Below are 14,052 nucleotides of genomic sequence, written 5' to 3' on the forward strand. Positions count from 1 at the left end.
TGTCTTTCAGCAAAGCGTCCTTGAGCATGACACAGAACTCTTACTCAAAAATTTGCAACTCATTTGGAACAGAGTCAGCTAAATATGCAAATGTCAGATACTTAGTGTCCTGCAAAACAACCCAGTCCTTATGGTTGTCTCTCAGAAGGTGAAGGTGTACACTGTGATTTAAGTACAGCGACAGACTTCCCATATCAATCACTTTAATTTGCCCCGGTTAATAGCTGATTCTGAAAACATCAACTGCAAAGACATTTGTGTCAGGCAAAACATCCCTGTACATTATGGTTTATACACAGAGTTGATCGAACAAGACACTGGACTCAGCTAATAAGTGTACCAACACATAAATGCAGAGCAATAGACCTGTGTCCTGCACAAGGTCCCCGTTCTCATAGTCCCCCTCCAAAGTTAACATAGTGAACCCTAGCATCCCTATTCTGGGTCGAACATTCAGCGAAAATAGCCAATATACAAGCTGAAAGCGACACGCCGTGAGCTTGTATGCTCTCGGCTATTTTCGGCGAAGAAATTTAGTCCTGGGGGACCCCAGTCAACTAAGTATTTACAGTAGGGTCTATGCGATTAACAAATAAATAAATAAATAAATAAGAACCCCCCCCGCATAAAATAACAAAAAAATACATTTTAGTTAACAAAAATAAAAGCAAGACTTTGCAAAACTAACTGAAACTTTATTGTGTGATTACAACCTAAATAAAACGAAAATCTAATATCCTTAAAGGGATAGTTCACCCCAAAATGACTTTTTTCCTATCAATTAGTCACCCCATGGAAGCTTGAATTCATGGATATTTAGCTTTTGTCGCATTCCTAAGTCAATAATTTGATGACCGTCAGCGGTTCCGCTGACGGTCATCAAACAGCTGCCTAACGGCCCGCTGGTCAACAAATCATTGGCTTAGGAATGCGACAAAAACAAAAAAATATCCATGAATTCAAGTCTCCATGGGGTGACTAATCGATAGAAAAATAGTAATTTTTTGGGTGAACTATCCCTTTAATGCCATGCCGACGACCAGCCCTCAGAATGTGAATGCATACACCACGCCCACAACCACTATGTTGCCGATGGTGGCGGTGATGGCGATCCAAAGCCAGATGGCGTCTCGAGACATGGGCTGGGGCTCCTCCTGCTGGCCGTGAATGGCCATGGACGCGGCGTGCACGCTGGCCGAGGAGTTGAACAGGGAGTGGTCGGTGCTGTAGTCATCGTTGGGGGACGAGTCCATGAAGGCCCCCGTCATCACCGGAATCTGAGGAGAGACCATGACAGTGACTACTACAGACTTGTACAAGTGAAAACATTTTCTTAACCACTTAAAGGAGTAGTTCACCCAAAAAATTACTTATTTTCTATCAATTACACACCCCATGAAGCCTTGAATTCAATGTGATTTAAAAAAAAATAAAAAATTCTGAGACAATAATTTGATGACCGGGTGTATTTCCGGTAGGAGACTCAAAGAGACTCCTTTGAGTCTCCTACCAGATACATTAGCATCTTTCCGCCTTTATCAAATTATTCGCTTAGGAATGGGTCAAAAACAAAATCAATGCTTCATTGATAGAAAATGTGGGTGAACTACTCCCTTAAGCCCTAATATACTTTGTACAATAAGTATAAAAAATACCAGCAACAAGTTCACAACGCATCACGTTTTTCGATGCGTTGATCCCAGGGGGTCAGGCCTATACATGTAGCTTTGTCGGTCCCCTTTTGCTATCGTTTTCGTCCATATATGGACGAAAAAGTTTTCTTACATGTCCCTCTTTTTGATTGGCCAAGCTTAGCGTGACGTAGTTTAGAAACCATTCAGATTTCCGGCCATTCAGATTTCAACCACTAGGGGTCTGGCAGTACCAGGCAGGTCCCCTGGTTCCCTTGTTTTTGGGCGGTGAAACCGCCCCTATAAGTGAGATTTGGAAAAATGTACAAATATCTTGGGCAGTGAAACCGGCCCTAAAAGTGAGGTTTGGAAATTTGTACAATTATCCTGCGCTGTGATTGGCCAATCACAATCTATTCAGGACTGTGATTGGCCAGTGTCACATGACACATGTGCATAGCCCTATATAAGCAACCATAACTTAAAAAAAACAAAATTATTGTTTTTTTTAAGTTATGGTTTTGTCCATCATAAAGTGTGTTTTACAAAAGATAAATGTATTTATCTTTTGTACATGATTGATCGACTCCATTCAGTATTGTGATTAGCTAGCAAGACACATGCTGACACTAAGTGGCTCTTTCAGATCAAAGCATATTGGTTGACTCCATTCAGTATTGTGGTTAGCTAGGAAGACACCGCCCACTTCACACAGGGTGTGATTTTTTTTTACCATGAATGGACTTCATGGATTACATGCATGTCCTTACATTACAGAAAATATTAACAAAATGCAAAAACCAATCAAAAATGAGTAGACAGTGAAAATGACCCCAGAAGTGTTTTAAAGTTAAAATTCCCCTTTAAAGGAGTTAATTTCTAATTATTGATTTTAACTTGTGATATCGTCAAACATATAACATGTCCACATTTCCCAATAGAAATGCATTACTTATTTAATTCAGTCTGACTAGAGGCAGAGATTAAACATATCCCCACCAGCGATAACAAATGAATGACCTTATAAAACAATAGTTTCGGTCCTTACTTTACGAGCATGAGCTGAGCATGTGTCAGTTTTACTGCACCAAAGAAATTGTTTCAAAATGTCAGATTTTTTTTCTGATTACACTTTAGGCAAGATATAGGCCATGCAGTTGTTAAATATTGATACATTTTACATTTACATGTTTTCTATATTCATTGTTCATAACCTTTCATGCTTTTTCAAAGCAACTTCCTTGTTTGTGCATGCAGTTGGGGATTACTCTTCTTGTAGAAATGATTCTTGTAGTGACATTGTTATTATTATTTTTTTTTATTTTTTATTGAGATTATGTCTATGATTTTGTTTTTACAGTTTTATGCGGATATGTCTATAAAACGGTACATCGGGGGGATATGTTTTATGCCTGCTTCTGGTTAGACTGAATTAAATTCATGCATTTCATTTTGGGAAATGTAGATATGTCTGATATGATTGATATTTATGTTTGATAATAATATCACAATTTAACAATTTAATAAAACAAAAACAGTTTTTTTAAACCACATTAACACTGGCATCCCTATTTTGGGCAATTTGTTTAAAAAGAAAGTCTAAATTGATCAAAAATAAATATGAAATGCAAAAACGGTGATCTACAAGCTCAGAATTCAGCTATTTTCGCTATTTGAACAAGGCAAAGCGACAGCACATCAACAAAACAGTGAGCTAAAAGCTGACTGTTTTGCTAATATGTGAAAATAGAAGCTCCAGCTGACCTCATTAAGGAAAGTGTTGAGAACAGCATCAGAATTTCACACCTCACAAACAGTCAATAAAACCAGGAAGAGGAAGATTAACCTCATTATGCGATATCATTGGAACTAAAAACACAATTGTAAAAATGGACGTTAACAAAGGACATTAATAACCTTTTTTATTTTAAAGATCCTCTTTAAAAGTTATGAAAATCGATTCCAATGCCATGGCACCTCAGTCTCACTTCATTCTTCATTCATTCATTCTTCTTCTTGTTTTTTACTTTGTAAAATATCAATAATGAATTTGATTAGGAGGCATGCATGACTCTGTGGGCTGTTGCGCTGAAGAACAGTGTGTGAATTATGTTTGAACCAAACCCCAGTCTACTTCATTACCCAGTAATAGATTGCTCCAAGTGGGAAACATTAGAATGAAATGAACAGCGCAGACATCAAGGTCTTTCATTAACCATATGGGAAATGTAGATATGTCTGATATGATTGATATTTATGTTTGATAATAATATCACAATTTAACAATTTAATAAAACAAAAACAGTTTTTTTTTAAACCACATTAACACTGGCATCCCTATTTTGGGCAATTTGTTTAAAAAGAAAGTCTAAATTGATCAAAAATAAATATGAAATGCAAAAACAGTGATCTACAAGCTCAGAATTCAGCTATTTTCGCTATTTGAACAAGGCAAAGCGACAGCACATCAACAAAACAGTGAGCTAAAAGCTGACTGTTTTGCTAATATGTGAAAATAGAAGCTCCAGCTGACCTCATTAAGGAAAGTGTTGAGAACAGCATCAGAATTTCACACCTCACAAACAGTCAATAAAACCAGGAAGAGGAAGATTAACCTCATTATGCGATATCATTGGAACTAAAAACACAATTGTAAAAATGGACGTTAACAAAGGACATTAATAACCTTTTTTATTTTAAAGATCCTCTTTAAAAGTTATGAAAATCGATTCCAATGCCATGGCACCTCAGTCTCACTTCATTCTTCATTCATTCATTCTTCTTCTTGTTTTTTACTTTGTAAAATATCAATAATGAATTTGATTAGGAGGCATGCATGACTCTGTGGGCTGTTGCGCTGAAGAACAGTGTGTGAATTATGTTTGAACCAAACCCCAGTCTACTTCATTACCCAGTAATAGATTGCTCCAAGTGGGAAACATTAGAATGAAATGAACAGCGCAGACATCAAGGTCTTTCATTAACCATTAAATGAACCAAACAATCTCAGTCGATCCATAATGCAAACCACACACATTGGTTACAGACATGATAGAGAATAAACTAGTGCCGTGGCTTTCAAAGTGAGTGCCACTGGGGGGGGGGGGGGTTGTGTGTGTGTGTGTGTGTGTGGGGGGGGGGGGTCGAGCAATTGGAAAGGGAGGACAATCATTATTTCAATTCAAATTCAATTCATAAGATCTACAAGCTCACAAATGTTGTGCATTGTGAGCTTGTAGCTATTTTCACTATTTAAATTGTTTTTAGGCCATTTTGAGGTAGGGGGGGCTGCCATTAAAACTTTTTAATTGCATTTGAAGACAGGTTTGCAGGATTTTTTTTCTTTCAGGGCCTTGGCTTGTAAAACGTTGGGAACACCCGGCCAATTATATCACAGCATGCCGTGCACACAGAACACAGTACACACACAGCACACAGTGTGCAGGGGGACTTTTGCTATGCAGGTCAGATGAGACGTTTTGTCTTTGATAAGGAATCATTCATGAGTAACCTCTATTTGTTGAAAATACTTTCCATCAAACTGCGTTCGCTTGGCTGTTTATTGCATAATACAGCGCGCGAGCGCACACACACACACACACACACACACGCACACACGCACACACACGCATGCACGCACTCATACAGGAGAACAGGACCTCCTTTGCGACCTCCTGTTGCAATGCTAAATGGATCATGTAATATGCCTGTATAGGGGCTTGTTTCTGTTGCTGACATGTTTACCATACAGACTTACATTTTACCGTTAAATGTAGGTTAAATCACTGGTTCTCAAAGTGAGGTTTAGGGAAACTCCAGGGGCTCATGGGGGTTTTGAAAATGGGAGATCTACAAGCTCACAACATGTCACAATGCAATGTGTTGTGAGCTTGTAGATCAGCTATTTAAATAAAATAAAAGATTAAAAGGCACAATCTTTTCGGATGGAGGTCTGCAGCCAAATATGTATGAATTTTGGGGTCATTGACATAACAATGTCTGAGAACCACGGGGTTAAATGGAGTATACCGTATGGCGACAGCCCTATGAAGCGAAGGGGAAACAAACATTCCCTTCTGAACGAGAGATGGGGACGTGCATTCACGCTCAATCGCTCGCGCTACAGTTTCACTCCGGCTGGCCATTAAAAGCGCTGTGTTCTGTCCTGGGTAATAGAGGTGTCTGTCATGGCCAATAACAGCTTTCTGAAATGGCTTTTCTAGGCAGAACAAATGGATCTCACATATTGGCTCCCCCAGTGGGGCAAACCCCGGCAAAGTCACAGCTGAGCCAATAATTAAGTGGCATCAACAAGATCGCAAGGCCGATGGGTGGGGAGGATGTTTGTGTGTGTGTGTGTGTGTGTGTGTGTGTGTGTGGGGGGGGGGGGGGAAGTTCGACACAAATCTGGATAGACGACCTGAATTTATTAACTCTATTTCGTAAATTTTCTGTCCTTTTCTGTCCCTTTAACCAACTCTCCACTTCATCACTGTCAGCCGACTGACTATGCAAATGTAGTGGTAAATAGCTTGTTAGGGTGAACCGGTGGCTGTCTGATACATTAGTTTATTGGACGAGACATGATCCTAAATTAAAAAGTTGTCCTCGCCACATTCCTGTAAAAGCCTGATTGTTTCCACCATATGTGCAGTGTTATGACACCTATTGTGCCGGTCTTGCAACGATCCCTTCTCTTAATTAAGTCCTCGGTTAAAGCTGCAATCCGTAATGTTTTAGGTCCATTGCCTGTCCCATCGGAGAGAGGTACTGTAATCGTGTACCTGATTGGCCCGGAAGTACATTTAGATCGGTGGTATTATATACAGAGTTACAATGACTTTGCACAATGCAGCTCTGTAAAAATCCTGATTTGACCTGTATCATGCTGAGTGTGACCCTCGCCATGCCTCAGTTGTCTCACAGCTTAAAGCAGCTTTTCTGAGGTATAGGTTTCACAAGTGAAATCAAGGAACCGTATAAAACACACACACACACACATGCACACGCACACACACACACGCACACGCACACGCACACGCACACGCACACGCACACGCACAGTATAAACCCCAAGGGTTCAAAATCCATCTTCAACGGATTCGTATGGTCACTAAAGGACCAGGTACTCCCGATATCTTCTCTCTTTTATTACAGGCTTACAATGTCCCCCATGTCTACATATCAGTGTCTTCTAGCCCTCGCAGTCTGATGCACATGGGGACCGAGAGCACTTTACAGAGCAGCTGTCACAATGGGTGAGCGTCTGTATGTTGCTGTCGGCTGTTGCCTCCGCTAAGCCTGCAGTTGCATGCCAGTCATAGGCATTTTAAGTGCTCACAGTGTACTAAATGATCGTGTGTCCCATAGCCCGCGGTTTCCACACAAGGGGGAAATAATTCACCGTATTCCATTCCATAGACGTCTATCAGAAAACAAAGAGTTCAGAGCTGATGTTGGTTCAATGAGACTCAAATGAGCATTCACATGTTATTTTTCTTTGTCGTTCTAAAAGCACCATGTTTAGCGGCTAGATAGAATGTAGACCAGGGGTGGGCAACTTTGATGATGGAGAGGGCCACTATATTCCCACACTAACTCTAGAGGGCCACATTACATATATTGTCGGGCCATTCTATGTCACACAAAAGTAGCAAAAATAGCCGATCTACAAGCTCAAAACGCGCCGTGGTGCGGCGAGTTTTGAGCTTGTAGATCTGCTATTTTTTTATTGGAATTCAGATTTTTTTTTGGCTATTTTTTGATTGGAATCAGTAACAGCTGAAATCAATAATATATCAGTGTTCTGATATTAAAGGTAGGGTAAGTGATTTGCAATTATTCAAATAATTGCAAAATGGATCTATGTTCTGATAGTGCTCGTTACTATAGAGTGTCCTGTCCATATAAGGAGTCTCCATGTCTCTCCAGCTCTTTATAAAACAGAAAATGCATTTTCGTTTCAGTTTCAGTTTCATTTCCAATTTTATCCAATCAGGATAGAGAACTCAATCAGGATATAGATTAAACAAGTGACATTGGAAGTGATGACACTAAGAAATGAGCAGGCAAAATTAGAACTGGAACACTATAAAAAATAAAGCTTAACACATCCACTGCCAAGGGCTAATGTACTCACCAGTGCCAAGGTGTTTTTGTTGTTTTTTTGTTTTTTTCATGTCGCCATAGATCTTGTTAAAATCCTTAAGATTGAGCGCTACACGGTCTGTTTACATCCGCGAGATCTCCCTGTATCTCCCAGTGAAAACCACGTGTCAAACGGGGCATCCATGTTTGAGTTAGAGCGGATTACGTTAAACAGTGAAATGCGAGGAGAAAAAACTACAGGAAGAGAATTGAGTTTCAGTTTCGTCTGTAGAATGGGAGCGGGCGTGATCGTCAAAACCGGATCCCAAATAATTCTATTTCCTGTCATCAAACCGGAAACGGAAGTGGATCAAAAAAATTCCGAAAGTGCACCCGGACCGCGCATGCGCGAAAAGACCGCAGCCCGTAGGGCTACGGTCTCGGCGCTTAACAGTTGGATTTAACGGCCCGTAGGACTACGGTCTTGGCGGTTTTAAAAATGGGTACTTTCTCCTGATTGGCTGAGATTTTGACACCTACCAGAAAATGTATTTTCTGTTTATTAAAGAGCTGGAGAGACGGGGAGACTCTTGTTACTGAACAAACACTCTCTAGCAATGATTACTATCAGAATATAGTGCTTAAACCTTTTAAAAAAATACTTTTTGTTTTAACCCAAAAATATCACTTACCCTACCTTTAACCTGCGGGCCGCATTAAGTGAAGGTGGGGGCCACATGTGGCCCCCCGGTCGCCAGTTGCCCATGTATGATGTAGATTCTACATTGTAGAGAGTAATGCCTGATCTATACTTTTTGTACGACGGTATCACGTGCCAGAAATAGACAATTTACACCGTCGAACGATGGAGCATAAATTAGGCTTGCAGAGTGCAAGGGCAGACCTCTGGCATTCATGGAGGCAGGAGCTGCATGCTGCTTGGGTCGTTGTGTGGGATCAAGCCGGAAACATTCCAGTTATTCCGATCACATGATCTGCTTTCTCCAGACCAGACCTGACACTTTAACAACACCTCAAAGTGAATGAATAATATAACAAGCGTAATCTGAAAGAGCAACATGCTGCTTATGTATTCTACGGCACGCTCTCTCCAGAGGCAAAGCGACATTTAAAGCTGTGTGTTGTTGTGGTCCTCCTGGGTGCATTTACGTTTAATGGCTCGTCTCATGTTACTTGATGCAGCCTGCTCTCTGTTATATCGTAAACTGTTTCAATGTAACCTGTATAACCCAAATTCCGACCGAACGTTAAAACGTTTATTCTGCAACTGCAGCACGTTCACAGTATGGCTAACAGGAAGAGACTATAATTCCCATTGGTGTTTCTCCCTATACGCTGTAGTCATGCTAAACCAAAACACACATCATCTCCTCCCATGTTACAATGGATGTACTATGGAACAAACACTGAGGCATTAAGGCGGTTACACCGGCGAATATGCGAATATACGCAAAATTCGGACTCGTTCCGAATAATTAAAATACGCTTTTTTCGCTCCGCGAAACTGGTGTGGAAGCTTGCATTGACTTTATAAGGTTTAAAAAAAAACGTATTATTCGCATGAAAATAATCGCCCCGGTGTGTAAGGACCTTTAGGCCTACTCTTGGGACACAGCGTTCATGATTTGTGGCATTCTTTGCAAAACGGGCCCGTCCCACAAACTTTTAAAGCCTTAATACATGTTAATACTGGCTTAATACATGTTCATCACAATACTACATGATTTGCATGAGTTGTGGTCAAAAAGTGTCAGAGTACTAGCAAAATTGTGTTTTGCTGAAATCCTACTGTTCTAGCGCCACCATGAAGCCGATTTGAAAAATGTGGGGCAGATGATCGTCCTTGGTCTACTGGGAGTGTGTGTGCAAAAGTTCCATTCCATTTGGTCCAGCGGTGCTCGAGATTAGCTGCTCACAGACAGCCGAGACGGAATCACAGAACCAAAAACCAAAAACATAAGTGCACATGCCCAGCCATTCAGGCCTGGCGAGGATAATAATCTGCAAGCTCAAAACGCGACACAATCTTTGTGTTTTTTTCAATAGCCTATCACCTGTAGGGAAGGAGAACCATGTGACAACTTCAAGCCAGAATGCTCTGTAGCCGTGCTCAGCCCATTATAGCAGGATGATTTCCCATGGTAACATGAACTGGAAGCCTTAACAGTCACATTTGTCATCCCATCCACATGCACTCGATGTCCCATACACCTGAAAAGCTTTGTCTGAAGGAAAATGTGGACGGTGCCTCGTGAATTTCCGTACATTTTGTGCGATACAAGTGATTCATATAGGGCTGTGTGCACTGGCAATAATTTGCTGATATGATACGTTTCATGTCACATGGGTTATTACGATTCAATATATTGCAATTACTGTAATCAAGGCGATAATTAATTACAGTGATCTGCATTGTTAATAAAGTATTAAATAGCTATATATTTTGATAGTAATCATTGCTATAGTGTTTGTGTTTGTTTCTCGTCTCTCCAGCTCTTTAGTAAGCATCAAATAAATGTTCAGGTTTTATCCAAGCAGAAGAGACAAACGGTTCTAATTTTATCTGCTCGTTTTTTTTGTTGTTGTTTTTTTCAGTTGCAATTCAACTTGTTTACCCACTATCCTGTATGAGTTCTCTCTCCTGATTGGATAAATTCTGCATTCCGACTTGAAACAGTTTTTCTGTTTCAAAGAGCTGGAGAGAACCCTGAGCAAACTCTTAAGGAATGATTACTCTATGATTACTATCAGAATATAGAGCTTTAACTTTTTAACAAGAAACTTTTTAAACCAAAAGATATACATTTCTTACAGTACATTCCCTTTAATCACAGTCTCAGTTAACATCCAACACCCGAGCACTATTGTGTGTGTGTGTGTGTGTGTGTGTGTGTGTGTGTGTGTGTGTGTGTGTGTGTGTGTGTGTGTGTGTGTGTGTGTGTGTGTGTGTGTGTGTGTGTGTGTGTGTGTGTGTGTGTGTGTGTGTGTGTGTGTGTGTGTGTGTGTACTCATTATCTGCACAGTATTTACAGCAGCAGGCAATCTTTCCTCTGAAGACTCACAATTTTTCTCATTATGCTTATCTGTGTGAACATGTCTTTTATGTTTGTTTTTTACACTCTCTTTTATTTGCAGTCCAAGCTTCTGTCTAGCTGTTTTTATGCCTGCATATGGCCTTTGTTCCCATAGTTATGACAGTCCATATGTTAGTGTCCGGATATACTACAGATTGGTTTACTACTGAAAATTGGTGCGCTGTAGCATTTTGCTGATGGGCTCCTTTCGATGCCATTTCCAAAGACCTTTTTCACGACAGCCATATTGATATAAATAGTTACGTAATGATGCTAATCATTAAGGCTCTGTTCCATTAAATGTCGCAGAGTCTTTCCAGTGAGCCAACATGCACAATAGCAGCACCACACATAAGCCCCCAGGACAGCGGAGGGTTACTGAAGCAACCGTGTCCTGGTGGTAAATCTGTTATTGCAAGACTTCATGTTCTGAACCTGCGTCAAATCTTCCGCATTTGGGAACCAAAATGTGGTGCCCAACTGGTGGAAGTAGAGTGTACTTCCATGGCTTCATGCGCTGGTGAGCAGCAAACATTGAAATTAATATTACGCTTTTAAAAAGTAATTTTTATCATGAACTGTTTTAAAACTGTATATTTTGATATTTGTTGCTGATGTCATCAGTATGCCCATATGGGCATGCCCCCTTTTGTGCCCATATATGGAGCTGACTAGGACGCAGTAACACAGCGTTACTTGGATTAATGATTGTAATACTGTTTTGGCAATTGTACCAAGTTACTACTCGTTACCGGAGAAAGTAATCATATCACAGTAATGTGTTACTGCCCAAAAGTGTCATTTAACACATCTTTAAACACACTGGTGTGCAGCTAACTTGCGTAATATTGCATCATACGGCATGGTGACCGACTCACCCCTTTCCTGTATGCATCTGTAAAATAGGAGGCTTGGGTGAAAAATGGTTATCCTGTGCACAATTTTATATGTTTTACTGCCTGGCTTTGTTGGCTGCAGTGGATTGTGCATACGTTAAAGGCCTTTGGACCTAGCACTCGGTGCCGCGGTATGAGCTCGTATATCTGCTATTTTTTAATAGCCCAACGAAATCTAAAAATGACACACAGATGCGTTCCCGGTCTTAAAGGGTTAAAGTAGGATGGTTGTTTTGTTTTATACCGTTTTTTTTTTATTATTCTGTAAAGCACTTTGAGTCATAAAAAAAAAGACATCACTGAAAATGAAGAAACTTTATGAAGAAGGAAAAAAATCAGCTACTGTAGCTATTTCCAAATCAAATACTTCCAGCCAGCTCTATAGCCTTACATCACTTTTCTCTGTATCACGATCCCCTAGAGAGTCTGGGAACTCCGTAGCAATTATACGCCTATCACCGGGGCCTGTCTGCCTCTGAAATAATGCAAACAATGTTTCTCTTTGAACTTTCTCTTATCATCGGTGTCGGGCAGGAACCTTGAATGCCCAAAACTGTGTTCCAGCTCATCCAATGTAGTTATTATTTAGTCACAAGCTCGTGTTAATACTTTTCATTGTATTTAAGAGACCCAGAGACAGACACAAACACTTTCAACCTCCTCATTCCTATTTTGGGCATGTCATTATAACCCGAACTAGCGTAAATAGCTGATGAACTGAATGGGATTTACACAGGACAAAGCAAAGTAGCCCAAATAAATATGTCAAGGTTGGTGGGGGGTGTGCAAATATTCTATTTGTTTTTTTTCTCCTTGTCTGTCAAATAATTGATTTAAAAATACTGTTGGTTTGAAAAGCACTGAATGGTTTAGGGCAGGGGTCTTCAACAGGGGGTCCGGGACCCCTAGGGGGTCCTCAGAGTTACTTCAGGGGGTCCGCCAAATCTTTGTGTGATATGATTCTTTTTTTACCTCAACCACTTGAACCCTAGCATCCCTTTTCTGAGGAGAATAGCAGATCTACAAGCTCACCTCGCGCTGCGAGGCGTTGTGAGCTTGTAGATCGGCTATTTTTGGCAAAGAGGTATAGATGTAGAGGGGAAAAAAGAGCAGACCACGTAAACAAAAAAAGTTGAATCTGAAACACAATTTTATACAATATAGAGGGGGTCCCTGCTTCATCTCTCTCAGCTAGGGGGTCCTTGGCCTGAAAACGTTGAAGACCCCTGGTTCAGGGCAAGGGCACGGAGGACAATTTAGAGCTGGAGTTTTGCTATATTAGCCCCCCGGGTTTGGGGGGATTTGCGCCCGATGATATAGCAAATATCTGACGATTTGTTTGATATATAAAGGGGTTCTTTAAAAACCAAAGCAGAAGGCTACAGCAGCAAGCTTTTCAGTTCTGATTTAGAGCACACAGTGCAACAGAGCCATAATAACATTTTTCTGCACTTTAAAGCAATCAATCCTTCAGCAATTACAAATGATGGTAGGAGGCTTATTTGTGTGCACAAGGCACACATTTTACCAACTATTATAGCCTACAGCACCACCAAATAACAACACAACAAGGCTTTTGTTTAAAAATCAAACACATCTATATTAATCAGACCACTTGACTGTATGAATGATTACCTGTTCAACATAAGAAGCTCTGTCTGTCTGTCTGTCTGTCTGTCTGTCTGTCTGTCTGTCTGTCTGTCTGTCTGTCTGTCTGTCTGTCTGTCTGTCTGTCTGTCTGTCTGTCTGTCTACAATTCGGATCACAATTCTACTGTATCAGAGCTATGTTGTTGTCGTGCACATCTACTGTAGTTACTGGTGCAAGACAAAATAAGAAAATACTTCAGCCAGCTGGCCACAGGCCGAAGTTCCATGGCCAAAACGTTATTGAACAGTAGACTTTTTTTTTTTCTTCCTACAGAATCAGATGTCTGTGATATCTGCGATGTCTTCGAAAGGTTTTATTTTGTCATCTTCTTCTCAAAAGTGGGGGGGGGGGGAAACATCCCCCCTCCCCAATGGAACTGGGTAGGTCAGAACACCCCCCTTCTGCGTCCCTGGTTTAGGGCAAAAATGGATCTGATCTTGTGATCTTGAACCGTCTGCCTCTCTGGTCGTCAGGGACAGGTCAGCATTCTGAAGCCAGAACTAAGCGCAGAGAAGCAGCGTTCACTTTTTATGCACCACATATCTTGAATAAGCTCACAGAAAAATGCAGGTCTGTTACAACTCTCAGTATTTTTCATTCAAAGCCTGGCCTGTTTGCTGCTGGATTTTAATGAGGCTGTTTTTTCCCCCCTAAGCATTTCTTGTGCACTGAAAATGTATTCTCTCATTTTCA

The 14,052-nt window shown here is 40.7% G+C and overlaps 1 protein-coding gene across 1 annotated transcript in view; it reads right to left on the bottom strand.

Annotated features, from left to right (window-relative positions):
• Window positions 1-1,046: 1,046 nt before the first annotated feature.
• The window catches only part of LOC308102683 (uncharacterized protein C14orf132), a gene marked incomplete at both ends in the record, with an annotated part of 42,784 nt that continues 29,778 nt past the window's right edge, over window positions 1,047-14,052 (bottom strand). The window contains one exon of the mRNA XM_080452513.1: window positions 1,047-1,277. Coding sequence (XP_080308639.1) covers window positions 1,047-1,277 — 231 coding nt within the window. The remainder of the gene's footprint in view (window positions 1,278-14,052) is intronic.

The sequence above is a fragment of the Gymnoscopelus braueri genome (genome assembly GCF_963280865.1).
Source record: "Gymnoscopelus braueri genome assembly, chromosome: 16".
NCBI classification, from domain to species: Eukaryota; Metazoa; Chordata; class Actinopteri; order Myctophiformes; family Myctophidae; genus Gymnoscopelus; species Gymnoscopelus braueri.